This window comes from Epinephelus moara, chromosome 16 (genome assembly GCF_006386435.1).
Source record: "Epinephelus moara isolate mb chromosome 16, YSFRI_EMoa_1.0, whole genome shotgun sequence".
NCBI lineage: Eukaryota > Metazoa > Chordata > Actinopteri > Perciformes > Serranidae > Epinephelus > Epinephelus moara.
In genome coordinates, this window is record NC_065521.1 from 33,646,457 (window position 1) to 33,667,385 (window position 20,929).

At 40.0% G+C, this 20,929-nt stretch overlaps 1 protein-coding gene across 2 annotated transcripts in view; it reads left to right on the forward strand.

Moving 5' to 3' along the window:
- LOC126403383 (adenylate cyclase type 6-like) overlaps window positions 1-20,882 on the forward strand; it is a 51,845-nt gene extending 30,963 nt beyond the window's left edge. For both annotated transcript variants that reach the window (XM_050066011.1, XM_050066012.1), the window contains exons 4-24: window positions 3,125-3,274; window positions 6,208-6,329; window positions 7,052-7,163; window positions 8,824-8,951; window positions 9,068-9,226; window positions 9,748-9,889; window positions 11,637-11,765; window positions 11,861-11,889; window positions 11,978-12,125; window positions 12,247-12,344; window positions 13,637-13,724; window positions 13,815-13,931; window positions 14,019-14,177; window positions 14,348-14,523; window positions 15,748-15,774; window positions 15,892-15,921; window positions 16,012-16,144; window positions 16,358-16,621; window positions 16,730-16,934; window positions 17,029-17,153; window positions 18,037-20,882. In XM_050066011.1, coding sequence (XP_049921968.1) covers window positions 3,125-3,274; window positions 6,208-6,329; window positions 7,052-7,163; window positions 8,824-8,951; window positions 9,068-9,226; window positions 9,748-9,889; window positions 11,637-11,765; window positions 11,861-11,889; window positions 11,978-12,125; window positions 12,247-12,344; window positions 13,637-13,724; window positions 13,815-13,931; window positions 14,019-14,177; window positions 14,348-14,523; window positions 15,748-15,774; window positions 15,892-15,921; window positions 16,012-16,144; window positions 16,358-16,621; window positions 16,730-16,934; window positions 17,029-17,153; window positions 18,037-18,165 — 2,670 coding nt within the window. In that variant the 3' untranslated portion in view covers window positions 18,166-20,882. The remainder of the gene's footprint in view (window positions 1-3,124; window positions 3,275-6,207; window positions 6,330-7,051; window positions 7,164-8,823; window positions 8,952-9,067; window positions 9,227-9,747; window positions 9,890-11,636; window positions 11,766-11,860; window positions 11,890-11,977; window positions 12,126-12,246; window positions 12,345-13,636; window positions 13,725-13,814; window positions 13,932-14,018; window positions 14,178-14,347; window positions 14,524-15,747; window positions 15,775-15,891; window positions 15,922-16,011; window positions 16,145-16,357; window positions 16,622-16,729; window positions 16,935-17,028; window positions 17,154-18,036) is intronic.
- Window positions 20,883-20,929: the final 47 nt, after the last annotated feature.

Sequence of the window (20,929 nt, forward strand, 5' to 3'; positions counted from 1 at the left end):
TCAAACATCTGTCCAGGTTTAGATTCGTATTGGAAGCTGTTTATTTATTTAGATAAAGGGTTAACACCAGTAGTTTGGATCACAAATTACATGTGAGAAAATACTGATAATTTAAATGTATTTGGGAAACTTTTACAGGTACCAAAGAAAAATTAATTCTTATGTAAAATTTAAGAACCATGATATACAGTATCACCACAGAGAATAATCAGAAAACAGTTAATAGCTCGACCCTTAGTTTTGACTTGTCACATGTAAATGAAAATAATGTAAATTCCAGTCATTATAGATTATTTGATTGTACCCTAAATGAATTTGGAGCGTTTCAGTCAAGAAAGGAAGCAGAGGAAGTTTAGAGATGGTTCTCTGGAGGAATTACACAAATTTCAAGGAGTTTGTTTTTATGACACCTTTGCCCCCCAAAAAGTACATCCAACACATCATAAAAAAGTAGTGAAGGTTATTTCAGATTATCAAGTTCTTCGGACATTTACATAATTAAAATGAGACTATGTGAATCCCCTTTATATACATTTATTAACCTGTATTCAAAAACGATTGTGATCAATTATAAGTACATTATAACAAATGCTATCCTTTCTATTAATTTGTTGTGTTATTTTCTGTTTGCTGCGTTTACTTAATGTTTAAGATGTAAAAAGAAGGTGCAGTATTACAGCAACATTATCAGAACCTCTTGGCCTTTTTCTGTATTTCCATTTTTACCCAGGAGAGGTCAGTGTGTAAAAGTTTCTGGCTACATACCAACATACTGTCTCAGTATTGATCAGAAAGACTTGAGAAGGAAAAGAAGAGGAAAGATTCCTACACTGTCATTTTTTAGAAAAATATTAATTCAAACTAGCTGGGGAATTAGCCCCGATAGCTAGTGTCCACCACTACAAAATGTGAATCCTCATTTCACTCTTCAATTAAACTACTTTATATTCAACCCAAAACAGACTCACATCAAATTATTTAAGATTTCACACATCAATTTCCTATTAATTAAAAAACAAAGAATATATTCTGGAAACCAATACCAGTCCAAAACAGACATTTAAAGGTCCTTTAAATAAATCAACCAACAAATTGCAAACCTTCATGCGGTTTATTGGTGTATTTCCCCCGTCCCCGAGCTCACAGCTGTGCCTAAATGATCTTTTCTCACTCTCTACTTTCCTCCCTTGTCAGGATTTTAAAGGGCTGTTCTGTCCTTTTTCTTTGCTTTTCCCCTTTCTACTACAACTGTTGAGCTGTAAAATGGGAAGTGTGTGTGGCTGCTATGTTGGAAATAGTCAAGCCGAAAACTGAACACCGCCCACGGCAATCTCAATTTAGTCATTGATTATTGCAAGTTCAATTAATGAATTGGAAAGATACAGAGATTAGTGTATGGTAAAGTTAAATTAAAATTAAAATAATGTAAATAATATTTCAAATTCATGAAATGCTTTGACACAAATATTTGGATAAATATTTCTGTTTTCATTAACTGATCCACAGCTGAATACATCCTGTGAGGACACTGTCTTCTAGTTTCGCTGACATGGTCAATGACAACAATCATGCATGTTTACTGCATATCACAGTGTGAGAAGTGTCTCATAAAATCTTTGTAGAAGTCTGTGACTGTACGATATCACTTTCAGTAGTCTCTGATTGTTCAGTGACATGAGAGCAGAGACACATAATCAGCTCATGTTATCTATCTCAAAAAGCAGCAAAAACAATGAAGAAGGTCTGGCCAAAAACCTTTTTTCATTTTGCCTCCATCATATTGGTTTGTGTGTTTTTTTATCCTCTAAAATGTATTCAAAGTGTAGCTTATAAAATGATGCACAGATCAGTGTATTCTCTGTAATGATTTAATGTTTATGTTTTTTTTAATTGATGTAAAATATGATACATTTGTATAATAACAATAATACACATAATAAAACTACGATAATTGTTTAGTTCAGTTTAGTTTATTTGCACATACATGTATAGAAAATACAGGAAAAAAGAAATTCAAAGTTAAAACATTGTGCAGGAGAGGTTACCTCCCCTATTAAATAACAACAATCATACATAATAAGAAAATAGAAAAAGATAAAAGCGAACATTGCGTAATTGAACAAGAGTTACAGACTAAGAAGTAATACAAAATTATTAGACGTGTACAATTTACCAAACAAACAAACAAATTACAAATGAATCAGTGAGTCAAATGAGTCCTTTTCAGATGTTTTTTGAATAACAATAATGTAAATGATGATTGTAAATAGTAATACATATTTTTGAAAAAATGAATTAAAACATCTGGGTAGTAATAGTAAGGATAGAATGAAAAATAATAATAAGACAGATCAGTAGTTTGATTTTTACATGTGTTAGCTGTTACCATGTGGAGGGTCCTGGTCTTCGGCGGACGTGTCTCACAGTGTGTGATCTTGGACCGGACTTGAATTGCGATGATGTTTCTCTCACGACTGTCGGCCCAGAGTCCCTCAGTGTAAAGTGGCCTTAATACACATACATCATGTCTTGAGTCTCTCGGGAGAGATGGGGAACAGAAATGCTTGAGAAAAGACGTAAACAGGGGAATAAAATTCAAGCCACTGGTATCATAATTTAACCCTTACAAGGAGTGAAATAAAAGCCTGTCACCAGTTCATGTTTTTATTTTCTTTTTATGCAAAGATTTTCTAGTAAAGTCAAGCACTCAAGATGTGCTGTATCTCTGTGTCTGTCAGCGTCGCTGTTCCTCTCGCTGTCAAACAGACACTTAAACCGCTGTTTAAGATTAAACACACTTTTTTTTAATAATCTTTTATGTGCACTATTTTAAATGTGCACTTCCTGTGTACTTATCTCTCTTAGTAATGACTGACGTTTTGATTCATGAAACCATTTTCTCCAGGAAGCAAAAACAACAGCAACACTGGCACATAATAAATGAATTATTTGTCTTGTCTGGTAAATGAAAGTGCTCTCAGTGATCTGTTTTATTTTACAAATACTTCCCTTTAGGTTTAAATCACGATTCAGTTACTATTATCTGATGTTATTGGCTCCTTCCTTCCTTCCTCGTGTTTTAAGCTTAACAACCTCTTCCCTCCCTCTTCTCTCGTCTCTCCAGGTGAGCGCTAATGTCCTGATCTTCCTGTGCACTAACATCATCGGTATCTGTACCCACTACCCCGCTGAGGTTTCCCAGAGACAAGCCTTCCAGGAGACCAGAGGATACATCCAGGCCAGACTCCACCTGCAGAGGGAGAATCAACAACAGGTTGGCCCACACACATTTTTGTATGATATTACTGGCCCGAACATAAGAGCTTTACCACGTGTCCTCATCCTTGAAGCCTTTTCTCTCATAAAATTAAAACATGAAATACTCTCATTAAAGCAGAACATAAATCTTACAGTTATGTAGCTTGTCAATGTATGTTTTTAAGAACAGCTAATTTTGGTACTCGCACACTCTCCTGTCGAGCTCTTGCAGGCAGTTACTTGCTGTTTGCTTTTTGTCCGTTCAAACTCTTTATCGTGACAGTTCAGTGATATTTTTTGCAAATGGACGCATGATTCAGTCTCTGGTCTGTTTTTGCANCGTCGACATGAATGTTAAAATCGCCTACAATAATAACTTTATCTGATTTAAGAACTAAACTGGATAAACTGCAAACGTGACAGTTCAGTGATATTTTTTGCAAATGGACGCATGATTCAGTCTCTGGTCTGTTTTTGCAGTAAAGACATCACTTATTTTATGAACACAAGCTTTCAAACTCTCATAGGTTAAACTGGATTAACTCCAAATGACACACTGTGAACGGACTTTAAACAACCAGCTAGCCTAGCAACCTTAAAGGGATACTTTGCTGATTTGCAACCAGCTGTGCATCGTAACAGTATGGTTAGTATGTGTGAATAAACTAGGGCTGTTAGACAATTAATTTTCAATAGTTAATCAAAATAAATCACAATCTAATCGCATGTTTAAAATTTCATTATTTTGCATTTGAAACCATTTTAAAGTCCATATCAACAATGTAAAGCAGTTCTTACCAACAGTTCCCTTTACAGGGAATCAAATGAATGCAAAGAAATTTACTTTATGATCTTGACTTATAGGTTAATTTCTTTCAGTGACAATAAGATGCTTAGTTACTCTGAGATCATTTTGAATTCTCACTGGTGTCCAGTGATCCATGGTTTATGCGAGAGGTCCAGTTTAGTTGCTTTAGTTTCTCTGATTCATACGGGTCCTGTATGTGTGACACTATTGTTCCCCACAACAGCGAGGCACATGACTGGTGACAACATGCCAACCTGAGTTGACTGGTCTGCAGTCAGTTGTCACCCACTTAGCAAGCGCTGTAGTTAACTTCTTTGATTTAGTTTGTTCCACAGGTCTGTGTCAATTCCCAAACTCCAAAATAGCTCTGGTGATGTTAGTTGCCTGCAGACACCAGTCTGATTTGCTGCACCTGTGTGCTCAGCTCGTAGGTGGCAGCTCATACTTGAAGTACTTTGATGATATTTTAATTCTGTTTGACAGTTGTATATTACTTCTGATTTGGCAACTGAGCTGTCTGGGAGTTTTTTAAAGTGAAAGGAGCCATTCAGAAGCGCAGTAATGTCTTATTTTCCATAACTGCGGAAGCAGGAAGCCGGAAGCCACTATGACAACTTGACTACAAGTAAGGATGCATTAAAGGGACAAAATAGCAGCATTTGATTTCAATAAAAAAAAAAAATATTGCCTTATGTTTGTACCTTAATCGCATTGTGATTAAGGTATTAATGCTGACAGCCCTGAAATAAACTATGTTAAACTTCCCTGTCTCGCAAGCGCTCAGATCTGCCTGCTCATGCCCCAGCTCAAATTTTCATTGGCTCTGGGGCTGTGGTTTGAACTACATATTGTACTTCGTACGCAAAGAGTCTCTCAAACTCAGACCCAACTCAGATCGACCAGTAACACTAGGCAATGCTGATCAAACATAAACTAAGATGCTGGTACTGTGTTGCATATATCTTGCCTAAATGTCTCCAGGAACATATTTTAGTCTGTTTGGCTTTATTATGAGAATTTGTGGACAGGAAGTGGACGGCAAACTGTTTGCTGTATTGTAAAAACAGAGGCTGAAAAACTGAGATCAAACAGTACAACAAAGCAGTGCTGATTAGCTATGAAACAAGATTCTGTTTTTATGTTGCCTGTATTTAGAACGTCTGTTGTATATTTAAGATGTTAAAGATGACTGGCAACTTGCATTACGTCACCCACCAGCAGGAGCATTTATCGGTCTGGTGCGGCACAGTGAACTCTGGTGGTTGTAGGTTTTCTACCCTTTAGAGCAAAAGTGCGAGAGTCCTTTTTCTCTGTTTTCTCTGCTCATGTAGCACCAGTTTCAAAAGTATTTGTGTCAGTGTGCCAGTTTTAGGAAAAGACCATCTTTCCAGCAGTGAACATCTTCTTTCAGTAAAATTTTAAAGCAGGACTCTTATTTGTTATGGAGAATTTTTACACTACTGTACTGGTACCTTTACTTAATTAAGGGATCTTTGTACTTTAAGACTATAAGACTGGCCGTAATCTATAAACTTGTTATGATTAACAAATCCCATGAAGAGACCAAAACCAACAGTAGTCTCAGTACGCCTGATATTAATGTTTGTAAATGGGTCACAGATTTGTTTTTCATTTTTAAAAAGGCTCCGATTTTCTGAAACAGCTTTCACCCACATAATAAAACACGTGGTGTTCTGGTGAATATTAACAGCATCAGGACGGTGTATATTGGGTCAACTCAAAATGAACTACAGCGCTGATGCTCATCATAATGAAGGAACATGTCAGCCAGTGCAACAGTGTGGCTCACTGATCTGTTTGTAATAGTTTTGGGACAACAGTGGAGCTCCATGGCAAGATACATCAGTCTTTGGATACACAGACTTTGTCAGAGGATTAATGTATTGTTTTTCTCTTCATGGGATTAGTTGGCACACTTGTCTTTTAACTTTTGCCTCGTCCTGTTTGTTATTTATTCCAAATCACATTTCCTGAACTCGCTCCTGGAACTAGCTGTTGCCCTGTGATTAACATACAAACACATACACTTGACATGTTGCACATAAACAGTAACATTGTGAATGACACAATCTGCATTTTGTTTCTTTTTTGTGTGTGTGTGTGTGTGTGTGTTTTTCCAGGAACGTCTGTTGCTTTCAGTGTTGCCAAGGCACGTTGCCATGGAGATGAAGGCTGACATCAATGCCAAGAAGGAAGACATGATGTTCCACAAAATCTATATCCAGAAACACGACAATGTCAGGTCAGCCGGGACACTTCATTCCATGTTTTACCCATGAATTAGAACGTCACCTATTTTACCCACCTTGTTTTCTCTTACAGTCGTAGTAGTAATAGAGTACATGATATGATGTACCACGGTGTAGCATATCATGTCATCCTCAAAACATAAAAATACATGTGTCGCTAAATCCCGTAAAATTGATCACAAACCAATTTTTTTTCTCAAAATTTTCCCTGAGAATGATTCACAACACATTTGTACACACACACACACACACACACACACAAGCGTGCTCACAGAGTCATAAGAGGGTAGAGTGGTTTGGCAGAGTGGAGGCTAATTAACACTAGTGAGGGAATACTTAATCACCAGCAGCCAAGATAAGATAATCCCCAAAGATGGAGAGCTTCAGCACACATTCAATTACAGCACTGAGCAAACGCACTGCACACAGTCCCTCTGTCCCTCACACACAAACACACACACACACACACGCACACACACACACACACACTGGCACAGATGTCCTTCAGAAGACTTTAAGGTCAAACTTCCTGCCTCTCTCAAGGTCAGCAGCCCTGATAGTAACACACTGCAATATGCCGTATAACTGAAAATATAATCAGCTGCTCACGCTCAAACTTTAACACTGAACCTAAATAAAGATGCTTGACAGGATTTGCCGAGGACTAACTGTGTTTTCTTGTCTGTCTTTTCCACCTGTTTTATGTCGTCCTCAGTATTCTGTTTGCAGACATCGAGGGTTTCACCAGCCTGGCCTCTCAGTGCACGGCTCAGGAGCTGGTCATGACACTCAATGAACTCTTTGCCCGTTTCGACAAGCTGGCATCAGTAAGGATCCACAGCGTCCTTTCTCCTATATATGTCTCGACCTTCTCATGTTACGTTGTGTTCTCTAGAGGAATAGTTTGACATTTTGGGACATGAAGTAGCTTTAGAGGTGTTGATAGTTAGATTTTTGTTACCAGGTCCAGGTTAGTCAAATCAGGGCAGTTTTGTTCACATAGTCCAATATCACAAATCACAAATTTGCCTCAAGGGGTTTTACAGTCTGTACAGCATACATCACCCTCTACCCTTAGATCCTCGATTCTGATAAGTAAAGACCCTCCCCAAAAAAACCTTTCAAGCTGGGGTAGACAGTTTTATGTTGGTGTCATTGGGCAAAACTCCCATGATAATCTTTGAGCATATTGTAATTGAACTGGTCTGAGAGAACACCAGACTTCTGCACCTCCTCTTGGCTCTGTTTTCAGGCTTTAAAAAATATAGGCTGTGACGGAAGACTTTGGCCAATAACAGGTCATTTCAGGGAGAAGGTGTTCCAATTGGCTTTTCTACTAATGCAGCTGTGCGTGCACGTCCCTTCGGCTGGTTAAAGCCTGATTCAATGGCGGAGAATCCTGCAGAAACATTTGATGTTACAGCATTAGCAACAAATGGCTACACTGCCAAGCAACCGCAAAAAAGGAAGCGGGACTTATCAAAAGCAGAGTCTAAAAGAGAGTCTGACAATAAACAAAACATGTCAATATTGGCGAAGCCTTTCAGAGATGGAGAAAAAATGTTGCTCATAATTTAGCCTTCTGCTGATCGGCCAAAAGCTCTCTGCTGTGGATTCAAGTTCACTTTTATGTAACATTAGCTCGAGCCTCAAATCACAGTGTGTCCTCAGCCTCACTCCTCGTCACTACAGACCACCTCAGAGCAGGCAGCAGCTCCGGAAACAGTCCCTCAGTCAGCGCCCACAGCAACCTGAATTCAGCCAGTGCTAGTGGACCATGGTGCTCAGGTCAGATCAACAAAAGTTCTGTGTCTGCCGTTAAACAGGTTAGACCTGCTGCTGGCCACCAGACTGCTATGACACCTGGCGCTGGTGGGTTTGTGATGGCCAAATTCGAACCACTACAGCCAGTAACTGAGCCACTGCCTGCTCTCCTTCAGCAGGGATTAAGGCGAAGGGGCCGCAGAGTGCTAGCTAGCTAATTCTTCTCTGATTTGTGGTCTAATAGAGAGAGGGGGCAAGGAGGGGCTGAGTGAATGTGCTGTGCACGACTGTTTAATAAAACATAATTAAATTAATTAATGCATAGAAAACACTGGGTTACTGTATGAAGCGCATGCATATGCCCATGGTCGTCTGGTGGGAGGAGCTTAGCACAGAGAGGGAAGAGCTGCAGGAGGAGGGTGTATTTTCAACGTCTGCTGTTTATTTATTTATTTTTTGTCTTTTCCAGAAAACGGCATACCCCGACTTTAACAGGAAAAAGAATTAAAGGTTTTCCCGCAACTTCCAGTCTTTACACTAAGCTCAGCTAATGGTCTCCTGTCCCAAGCATCATCCTAGCAGACAGATATGACAGTGGTATTAAGAAAGTGAAGAAACATATTTCCCAAAATGTCTTAACTATTCCTCTATTGCTTTATTTATATACATATTATATGTATTTACTTCTAATCTTTTGTCCTCTCCTTTCTCTCTCTTTCTCAGGAGAATCACTGTCTACGTATTAAAATTTTGGGTGATTGTTATTATTGTGTGTCCGGGCTGCCTGAGCCCCGGGCTGACCACGCCCACTGCTGTGTGGAGATGGGCGTCGACATGATAGAGGCGATCTCGTGAGTACACACAGTTGTTGTGTGCACAGTGTTTGTTTGTTTGTTTGAAGTCTTTCGCAAAGTTTTGTCCTCCCGCTGTGGAGGAGACGCTGATCTTCTGGGCGGTGTGCCTGCAGGCTGGTGCGAGAGGTGACGGGGGTCAACGTTAACATGCGCGTTGGGATCCACAGTGGGCGTGTGCACTGCGGCGTGCTGGGACTCAGGAAGTGGCAGTTTGACGTGTGGTCAAATGATGTCACGCTGGCCAATCACATGGAGGCGGGAGGCAAAGCAGGGTGAGGGAAATAAACACAGGTTCACGTTCACACACACACACACACACACACACACACACACACACACACACACAGTTACAGTTTGTATATAATAGGAAACATCACAATGTAGCTCTCAGTGAATTTCCTTTACTTGATAAAAACATGTTTGAAAAGACCCTTTAAGATTCTTTATAACAAATACAGTGAAAGAGGTTCACTTCAAATGCTGCATAACTAACAAACTGATATATCAGTAAATATAAAGATACAAAGAACTACTACTTTTGTGGAGGACATCTTGAAACACGTTATATTATTTTTTATTATAATTCATGTAATTTATTTCTTATAAATTCCCTGACTTATGTTAAACGGTGCATCTGCAGCTGCTACGTTTGTTCAGAAGTATGTCTGGCATTCCCAAGTTCTGCATATACCAATAAAGTTGTAAAAAATTGAAAAATTCACAACCATTTGCACACTGAAATACACACACATGCAGGTTTGATATACAGTCCTTTGTGTTTTTGTCTGTGTAGGCGGATCCACATCACTAAAGCCACCTTGCAGTATCTGAATGGAGACTATGAGGTGGAGCCAGGCTTTGGAGGTGAGAGGAACGCGTATCTGAAGGAGAACAGCATCGAGACCTTCCTGGTTCTTGGCTGCAGCCAGAAACGGGTCAGTGCACAAAAACACACAAGATATAATCATTTTTATGGCATGCAGTTAAGGAAAAAAACATATTTTTAAAGAAAATCTAAATATTTTACATTGTTTCCTATATTGAAAAAAATATCTTGTTTTTAATTGATATTATTATTACACTTTAACCTTTTAGCAAATCCTTAAAAATTGTTCATACTAGCGTGAGACAAAGTCCCTCTGGGTTGCCACTCTTTCCATGAGGCAGATTTTTAGCTTTTACAGTAACCTCTCATGTTTTTCCACACTCCTCACTAAAAAGCCTCTCCTCTATGGAGTGTAGTGGCTCTTTCTTTCCAATAATTAATGCCGTTTAACTGTCCCTGTGGTCTCTCAATGAGAAGTTGTCATTAGAGATCATTGGAGATGTCTGGACAGGCGAACATGCTCGGCCAGTCTTCTCTCAAAGGCATCTCTGCTGAACTGAAAAGTGCAGCGTGCACAGTGGGCACCTAGTGACAAAAATTCAGGGGTGCACAACCAAGCACTGTGGCAACTTTTGGAGCCTTTCCGTCATTTTCTTGCAAAGCTCAGAATACAGACGGAAGCATATTTGTTTAAATCCAGTGATGGCACCCATCTTTTGTTTCAGATACATTATGACAACAATCTTTGTCAAAAAAGACTAATTTAACACAGCTAACACTAAGCCTGATTTCTGCTTGCCATAGTGTCGCAGGTGTGAGCTTCAAAGGCCAGAAAATGATGCTGTTGCTATGCTATGCTATTATCACATCTTTTGCATTGAGCGTGAGGGCTCCAAAAGTTGTCGTGCACCCTGAATTTTTGTAACTAGGTGCTGCCTTTTAATTTCAACATGGATCCTGCTTGGGCGAACAGTGACCGGGCAGGTTTGCCTGTACAGATATTGTATGACTCTTCATTTAGAGACCACAGGCAAAGTCAAATGGCTTTGAATTATTACAAAGAAATAGCTGCCGGACTGGAGACAGAAAAGGCTTTTTGACACAGAGTAAAAAGTACTAATCACAGTACACAAATGTTTGGTGATACATCAGTGTTTACTACTGTTGCCAGGCAGCCAACTTTTCCGATAACAGTCTTCCAGAACACTTGTTAACCTCTTGTTGACTCATAGAACATTTTGTATGTGTGCCCCCTGGCGTTTCGGAGCATATTGTGCACCGACAACACATTGAACATAAACATCTCTGTGCATGGGCATAGCTCACGCATCGTCCGAGGAGGGAGAGTATAAACAAAGCACATACATGTGCACACACAAGACTGTCTAGTTAGCATTTTCAGTTGCATTCAATATTGTCATACCTTTATTTCTTAGTATCAAGTTTTCTTTGTTCTTAGACTATTATTCCATATTTAAAAATACCTCATATTCTCAGAATTAAGTCTGATATTCTCGTGTTTTCAAGTCATAATTCACAAATGTGAAAAGTATCCTTTTAAAATGAAATATTGATCAAAGTCTCCCAGTCTAGGGTGGAAAACTGATTGTCAGATACATTGCTGCATAACTAAGCGGGGTCTAGATTGTGAAGGAGGCATGATCTGAACAGATGAGAGTGGACAGATTTGTGAATGAAGTCATCTCTCCAGATCCTGAACTGACTGTGCGCTTCCCTCGTGGGTGTAATGAAAGAATAAAAAGAAGCTCTTCCAGTGTATTTAGTCACTTATATTGTCATTGACTGTGCTGTATGAGAACAGTTGGTCAAGCCTTCATGTTCTTCCCTCTGAGCAGAAGGAGGAGAAGGCGATGATGGCGAAGATGCAGCGGACGAGAGCCAACTCTAATGAGGGTCTGATGCCACGCTGGGTCCCCGACAGAACCTTCTCCAGGACCAAAGACTCCAAAGTCTTCAGACAAATGGTGAGACTCAACACCAACACACTCCTTCATGGTGATGGAGTCGAGCTGCAGTATGTGTCTGTGAGACTCATATTTTCTGTCTCTTTCTTCTTCAGGGGATTGATGAGAGCTCCAGTAAAGACAAGTGAGTACTGACTCATGATGCTTACACGCGTGTGAACACTGCTGCATTACAGTTTCAGATTTTATTAACAACCATTATGGTTTCACAGCCGTGGCGTTCAGGAGGCCATGAACCCGGAGGATGAGGTGGATGAATTTCTGGGGCGAGCCATCGATGCTCGCAGCATCGACCAGCTGAGAAAAGACCACGTAAAAAAGTTCCTGCTCACCTTCCAGACATCAAGCCTGGAGAAAAAGGTTCAAACTAATATCCAGAGAACCGTCTTTGCTTCTTCAACTTAAATATAATGAATATATGGAGGAGGGGACCAGCTGCTGCTCATATCTGACTCTCTTCTTCTGCTGTTTCCTGTTGCAGTATTCCAAGAAGGTGGATGATCGCTTCGGAGGCTACGTTGCTTGCACGCTACTAGTATTCTGCTTCATATCCTTCATACAGATTGTTGTCTTTCCACAGTGAGTACTTCACATGTTCACATATTGTAGATCGTTCAGTATGTACTGTAATTTTTTTAAAGGGACAGTTCACCCATAAAAATGTAAAATACATATTTTCCTCTTGCGTGTAGCGCTATTGATCAGTCTAGATTGTTTCGATGTGAGTTGCCAAGTGTTGGAGATATCAGCCATAGAGATGTCTGCCTTCTCTCCAACATAATGGAGATGGCACTCTGCTTGTGGTGCTCAAAGTGTCAAAAAATACATTTTAAAAACTCAACAGCAATGTCTCTTTACAGACATCGTGACCTGGTTACTCAAGATAATCCACAGACTTTGTTTGAGCAGTTTCATGTAGGAACTATTTTTTTCTTCTGAACTACACCCACCAACCGTATCACTGCTTAGAAGGAAGTGTGCATCTACTGCTAGCTCATCTAGCACCACTGAGCTAGCTAACACTACAGCTCAGCTGAGGAGGACGCCACTAATATTAACATCTCGCGGTGTCACAAGCACAGGCCTCTCATCCATGAGTAGATGTACGCTTCCTTCTGCGCAGTGATACAGTTAGCAGGTGTAGTTCAGTAGAAAGAAAACAGTTCCTACATAAACTGCTCACAACAAGGTCTGTGGATTATCTTGAGTAACAAGGTCATGATTTCTGGAAAGAGACATTGCTGCTGAGTTTTTTAAATGTATTTTTTGGCACTTTGAGCACCACAAGCCGAGTGCCACCTAGTTCCATTATATTGGAGAGAAGGCAGACATCTCTACGGCTGATATCTCCAACACTCAGCAACTCACACCAAAACAATCTAGATCAATGAATAGCACTACATGTAAGAGGAAAAAAATATGTATCTTTGATTTGGGGGTGAACTTTCCCTTTAAAGATGCGTACAAATCTGCAGCTTGGTTCATTTGTGTGTATATTTATTTTTAAAGAGATATAAAAGAATGATTATTTGAATTATTAGTGTAGACTGCAACAAGACCTCATATATGTGTATGTCCTCGGGGAATCAGGAAAAATAAAGTTCCATAATACTAAAGGTGGAAATTTACTGTTTGGATATGTGTCACTTTTTATCGGCAAAGTGCTAAAATACAGTACGAAACAACACACCTCTGTCTTCAAAGCTTTCCACTTTTGGATCAATAAGGGGAAATCCCTGTGCATATGTGTTACCATGGTTACCAAATGATCTAGAATAAATATATACTCCGCAAGAGTTTGATTGAAGCTTTAGATGTGAGAGCACCCTACATGTTTCTGTATAACTGTGTTTCTGTATTCTACCTTGCAGCACCCCGGTCATGCTGGGAATCTATATCAGTATCTTTGTCATACTCGCCAACATCCTTTTCATCTGTGCCATATATTCATGCATCAAGGTAGTGGAGCTTTATTAAAACTCTGACAGATATTTTACTTATGTGTCCGTATGTGCATTTACTGTACCTGCCTCTCCCCTCCTCTCGTAGCTCTTTCCAGCTGCAATGCAAACTGTTTCAAAGAAGATTGTTCAGTCTCGCACCAACAGCACCCTGGTTGGAGTATTTACCATCATCCTCGTCTTCATCTCTGCCTTTGTTAATATGGTGAGATTCAAGTGGCAGAATATTCATTCAGTATACATGTTCATACATGTCTAAATCATGCTGAATACGTGTTTGCCTTCACTGCAGTTTGCCTGTGACACCAAGAGCTTGACACAATGTGTCGCCGAGAAGCTGAACACCTCCGCAGATCTGGTGACGCCCTGTGTGATCCGCAGCTTGAATGTGTCCATTGAAGGGGGTCTAGAGATCTGTCCGAGCGAAGGCCCCTCCTGCCCCTTTCCTGAGGTGAGCTCATCATTATGTCACCACTCCACTGTTTGTGCTCCCCGCACGGCTGGTCGAACCAATTCAAAAAGAAGAAAATGTCACATTTGCATTTGTGTTTTTTTTTGTTTTTGTTTTTTTTCTCGAGATCTATTGTTGATAATGCCTCTTTGTTATGCCGCTCTCTCCAGTATTTCAGCTACAGTGTGCTGCTGACGCTGCTGGCCTGCTCAGTGTTCCTGCAGATCAGCAGCATAGGGAAGCTGGCCCTCATGCTGCTCATCCAGCTCACCTTCCTGCTGCTGGTGGAGTGGCCACAAGTAGCACTATTCGACAACGCAGACCTCTTTGTCACCTCCAATGCCATGTAAGTACCACAGGCTGGGAATACTAATGTAGAGGGTGGTGGGGGTGGGGGGGGGTAATGTTGTATGTATAAAACTAGTGAGCATTTTTTTCATGTATGAATGTAGAGCTTACTTTGTGAATACCGAGCAAATTTCAATAGCATTACCTGTCAATGGGTTTAAGTCTAACAAAAGCTGGTGTTGAAAGCTCTGTCCTTCTTTTTTATTTTTTGTTTTATCAGACATTTCCTGGTCTAAATTAGGAGACTTTTCCAACTTTAGGAGGCTTTGTTTTATTGTGGAAAATGTCAGCCCTGATCAGTAGGCGATTTTAGGGGTGATGCCATCCCTTTTGTTAGCAAAATGACCAAGATGTGACCCCTTGTTCAGCTGCCATCCCTCTTCATTTCCCGGGCCCAGAACAGACCCTAACATTTTAGAGAATTATTACATTTTGACGGAGCGTTTCTTTTTTAACCGGCATAGCTTTTGTAGCACTGGTTTTGCGACCAGGAAACTCGCAGACCAATTGAACGTGTTAAATTATCTAACATGATGCTACCTAACCAATCAAATCTGTGCGTTACGACTCAAGTGAGTGAGATACACACATGGGGGAGATGAAACGAGAGAAAACAGTCTGAGATATGAGAGCCAGAGAGAAGTAATCTCACAGGAAGCATCCTAAAGAGAGAAACGTAGACAGTACAAACAGAGCTTTTAATCAAAAATGGACACACTCGTGTATATGCTCATTCTTCCCACGGGGAGTTCAAAACCAAAACATCTCACTATATGTTACGTGGCGATTACTAAGCAGCAATGTGAAGCGCCACTACGAGACAAAGCACAGAGGATCTTTTGAGCAAACATACCCACTCAGATCCTAATTAACTGGGACAGAAAATAAAAGGTGGGAGGGTCCATCCACCATGTTTAAATTTAACAAGTCGCCTACTAGCCTTGATCCATGGAGCAGTTTGGCAGATTTTGTTTAATAAATATAAGTGTTTTAACATGCTCATAATCCCCGAACTAAGGTATTAAAAAAAGTATCAGAATCAAAACTGAGGTATCAAACGTTTTAAAACAATATACAACTCTTTTTGGATGATGTCCCTATTTGTGCCATGAATTAAAGCATGTATGACTTTAAATATATATTTTTATTTTAGTCATATTTCACACTTTTTATATTCTCACCATTTGTTCTGATGTTACCTTTTTTTTTTTTTCCTTTTTAGTGATTTAAATGAAACTAGTGCTCAATGGTAAGAATTTAAATTTGTATTTGACTCAATGGAAATACTTTTAATAAATAAATATTATCATGATTATTTGCTTTATTTGTATTGACCAGAATGTATTTTTTATGTTTGTACTCTTAGGTCCAGTTTCAATGAAACTACAAACCAGTGGTAAGATCACATTCAGTGTTACTTATCTCCTGTTCGATCGTCTCAAAGCTTTATTTCCAGTAATGTGACCATGTGTCCGTCTCTTTGCAGCCCATTTGTTGTGACCAAAGTGTCCCTGAGGGTCATGACTCCAGTGATCCTCACAGTCTTTGTCCTGGCACTGTACCTGCACGCCCAGCAGGTCGAATCTACTGCACGCCTCGACTTCCTGTGGAAATTACAGGTATGTGCAGCGTCCACTAGAGGGCGTCGTCTCACCATGTGAGCTACAAACACAAGCTCTTCACATTTCTGCAAAAGCTGAAGATGATTGAGCTGTCTCACGATTTATTAATGTCCTATAATAGAATATGTGCAGCCTTGTCTTCACCTCGACCCTGACAGACATTTTATTGCAGCATCATAACAACTAAATATATATCACCTCCATTCCCAGGCCACAGAGGAGAAGGAGGAGATGGAGGAACTGCAAGCCTACAATCGTCGCCTCCTCCATAATATTCTGCCTAAGGACGTAGCCGCTCACTTTTTGGCTCGTGAGCGGCGTAACGACGAGCTATACTACCAGTCCTGTGAGTGTGTGGCCGTCATGTTCGCCTCCATCAGCAATTTCTCTGAGTTCTACGTGGAGCTGGAGGCCAACAACGAGGGAGTGGAGTGTCTCCGACTGCTCAACGAGATCATCGCTGACTTCGATGAGGTAAAGTCTGTTGTAAAGCTCAGTGTGTCGTCCCTTTTACCTTTGCTCACAGCTAACTTTAAAGAGAAATGTCTGAGTTGCTCAAATGTGATCACTTCCTGTTCTCAGATCATCAGTGAAGAGAAGTACAGGCAGCTAGAGAAGATCAAGACCATTGGTTCCACCTACATGGCGGCCTCCGGTCTCAATGACTCTACCTACGACAAGGAGGGCCGCTCACACATTACTGCACTGGCCGACTACGCCATGAGGCTGAGGGAGCAGATGAAGTACATCAACGAGCATTCCTTCAACAACTTCCAGATGAAGATAGGTACAGAGACAGCATGTTGAATTTCCAGCTCAAGATTTAAAAGTTTGAAGCAGCTTTGTTGATTCCGTAAAATGTTTTTGTCTCTAATTCTCAGGTCTGAACATTGGACCGGTGGTAGCAGGGGTTATTGGTGCACGGAAGCCTCAATATGACATCTGGGGAAACACAGTCAATGTGGCCAGTCGTATGGACAGCACAGGCGTACCTGACTGCATACAGGTAGGCGTCTGTAACAGCTAATGTAATTCAGTCAAAACAGGTTTTTAAGTTGAAGTCAAGCTGTCAGTAGACGGGTTTTATGTAAAGATTTAAAATGGACATATTTAAGTATTAAAAAAAGATTGCAATAATATTTATCAAACATGAGGCCTCATGCAGCAACATGCTGTTAAATCTCATATTTTCTCTTAATCTTCTGTAAAAATAAATAAGAGACGTCAATTCCAGACACACTAAACATCCTTAACCATTTAAATCTGCTCTTACCAGAGGCCTGTTCTAAGAGGCCAGCTCAACTTACCCAGAATATCTTTTCATTCTCTGGTTTGACTAACCCTAAGATTGTCCATATGGATAACTGGTACTACAAAGCTGGTTATCAACCAGTTCAGTCAACTCTGGATTTTCCTTTCCAGCCACGAGCATGTGAAAGCGGCGCGGCTGTTAATGACGATATAAAACTTATCTTGGTGAGAGGGCTCCCAACTACTGGTGAATCTCAGAAATCAGTGGGTAGTAACAAAATAAGAACAATTTGGATGCAAACAAAAATAAAATAACATTTGTTCATGTATCGCTTCCTGCATGAGGCCCAGTGTTTGAAAAACATTACATTCAGTGGCCACTTTATTAGGTACACCTGTAAAATTTGTTGCTGTTAAATGAAGTTTACAATGTTGAGTTTTGTTGATTGGTGATCTCTGTAAATTAAATTCTATGTTTATTACCAAGGCCGTAGTTAAAGATGGTGTATTGGACGACATTATATTGAGAGGGAGAGAATATTATTGAAACATCTCTGAATATAACATAACAACGTAACAGTTTCATCAGCTAAATATTGATCCAGTTTCATACAAATCTTTTTCCGTTCTGCACTCAGGTGACTACAGACCTGTACCAGGTGCTTGCAAACAAAGGGTACGTGCTGGAGTGTCGCGGGGTGGTTAAAGTCAAAGGTAAAGGGGAAATGACGACCTACTTCCTGAACGATGGACCGCCCAACAGTTAGCAGCCGTGGCAGCAGCAGATGTCGGGACGATCCCCACTGCAAGGACACAGCACCAGTGAGCAAGGACTCACAGTGTGAGCGAATGGCTAAAAAACTCGAGATGCCATCACTTGAATCCCAAGTAAAGAGGAAAAAATAAACTTTAAAGACTTCAAAAAGGAAAGTGTTCTTGATGAGAGGAAAATGTTCTCGTTCGGCAGCCATTTTGGCTCACATACATGTTGAAGGACACGTGTTTTTCTCATGTCTAGCCTCTCTCTCAGGCTTCTTGAAAGATGCAAAGTCTGTTTATTTAAAACAACGCCTTTTAGCCTGTGTCAAAAGAAGATTAACGCTGTACATAAGGCTACTTTTTATTTTTACTTTGTTTGTTTTTTTTCCCGGTATATTTTTTTTTAATTCACATGAATTATGAACAGGTACTCATATTTTGTTTCTGGATTAATTATTTATTTTGATCTCGATGTTTTGTGCAAAAGGTCCTTTATGAAAAAGTGTGAATACATACGTGCACAAATATCCAGTTTATTACACGTTTATAAGTGTGTATGTACATGCATATTTGTGTGTGTATGAATATATGTATAAACTGAGGAGGAATATATTGACCAAAGACTAAAGTATTTACTAAAAGCAAGGCAAGACATGTTTGATATGTTCTCGCTAAAGTCAGCAATGATCACCGCCTCTGTTTTTTCGGCAGAAGGCCCGAACCCTCTGTCTTTTCGGCCAACTGCTGGCAGCACAGGCTGCTTCGTTGTTTTCATAAAATATGTACATTTAATTTATTATGTCTGTCACCCAGGCAGCAACAAGCTGATCACTTTAACTCTAAATTATGACGTTACCCTCAACCTCTAAACAAAATTACTAAAGACGACTAAGGATGTTATAAGATGGTGATATCTGAAATCTATATTTTTATCTGTGAGGAGTAGAAGTAGCTCCAGCTGGGATTAGGATCCTCTTCATCCTCATTTCATGTCAGATTGATTTCTTAGAGCTTGAGCAGCCAGTGTGCAGCTGATCTGCTGTTACAGTATCGTGTCATCAACTGCTCCTTCCCTTTCAGAGAAGTATTTTTTGGTGCAAACGGAAATGAAGTAACTTAGATCCAGAGCCATCGGGGGGGAAACCTCGGATTTCATCGCAGTGGTACCACACAGCCTGATTCTTCTATGAAGAAGAAATAGATGAAGGAAAGAAATATATATTGATTTTGACTGAATACTGTGCTTTGTAATCCTGAAGGGGCATAACTATTTTCACTGTGAGGTTTTTATGATACAACAAAAACTGCTTTCTTGCCAAACATAACCGCTTTGAAGCATGTCTGATTGTGGTATCCTGTTTTCATTTCTGTTTGTTTTAACGTAGGGTATTTTGTATCACTTCTGTATCCATCATTTGTATATTCTTAATGTTGTTATTATTATTATTATTATTATTATTATTATGATGATGATTCTGATTAATTATTATGCTTATGATGATTCCATTCCAGTGAAAAAGGATCAAAGACCAGCACGCTTTCTTGTAAAATGCCAGTTGTTAAAAGCTCAAGCTCACTGGTACCAACTGATCAACTGCAGCCAATGAATTCTGCTGTTCAACCCTGATGTACAATACAGTATTTCAGCTGGCGATAGGTGTGATCATGTATAGTAAGTAATAACCATTAGCTGCCTTTGCAGCAGAGCCCGAGGGGTGTATGCTCACATAAGCATAGCAGTAAACACACACATATACAGATGATTCACTGTGCTTTTTTTTATTTATGCCACTACTGCAGTATTGTAAATCTCAGTCAGGCTTTAAGGTGACCTCTCCCTCCCACACATTCACTTCTCAGTTGTAACAAATGACATCTCTGGTGTTACACCATGTGAAACGGATAGAATTAATAAACTCACACATATATTTCCTGTATTATTTCCCCCCCGACTCAGTGGAAGTACTAATAGCTGAGTTTGATTGCCTTAAGTTAAACTAAACGAATCATAGAATAACACTGAACAGGAACAGTGCCTGCTTGCCCTGTCTGGACTGCTGATGTTTGGATGGAGAGAAAGGGATAAGGGCTCGTCGAGAATAATTCCCAGTGAACATCGTTGCAACAGTCTCGGTTTCTCCGGCTTAAACTTTTCTAATTGGGAGAATCAGCCCTGATTTAGCTCTTCCGCCACACTCAACACTGGCAACCAACAGTTGATCATGTTTGTACCAAAGCCAGCTCACGCAGCCTTGTGCTATTGGTCCCCTCCCGTGCGATGATATTAGGCCTCGGGGCGTGGTGGGAGCACCAGAGGACAGTAATGTAATGGAGATCACCAACTATCAAGTGAACTGTGACCAATGAAGAGTGATTCATATAAGCAAAGGGTTTATAGAACGGACATGAGTTTATAAAAATGTGCATTGTATGTATTCTATTTCTATTGGCTGTCCATAGACTTGTGTTGATTGTTAACTCTTGGGATGTTTCGGGGGGAACAGGAGAGGGGAGGAGGGTTGTCCCCCATACTACTGAAACAGTGTTTTGCTCAGGCCTGATGAATCCTTCCGTATTTGTTTTTGTTTTATTTGTATTTTCCCTGAGTTGGAGGAGTTGAAAGGGGAGTGTTTTGCAAAGCTGAAGGACAAGAAGAGTTGAGGACTATGACAAAGAGAAAAATAACATTTCCCCTTGAAGAAAAAAAATAAAAAAAATCAATGGCTGTTTTGTGTGTTCATATATTCATTAATGTTGTTAGATGTACTGCTG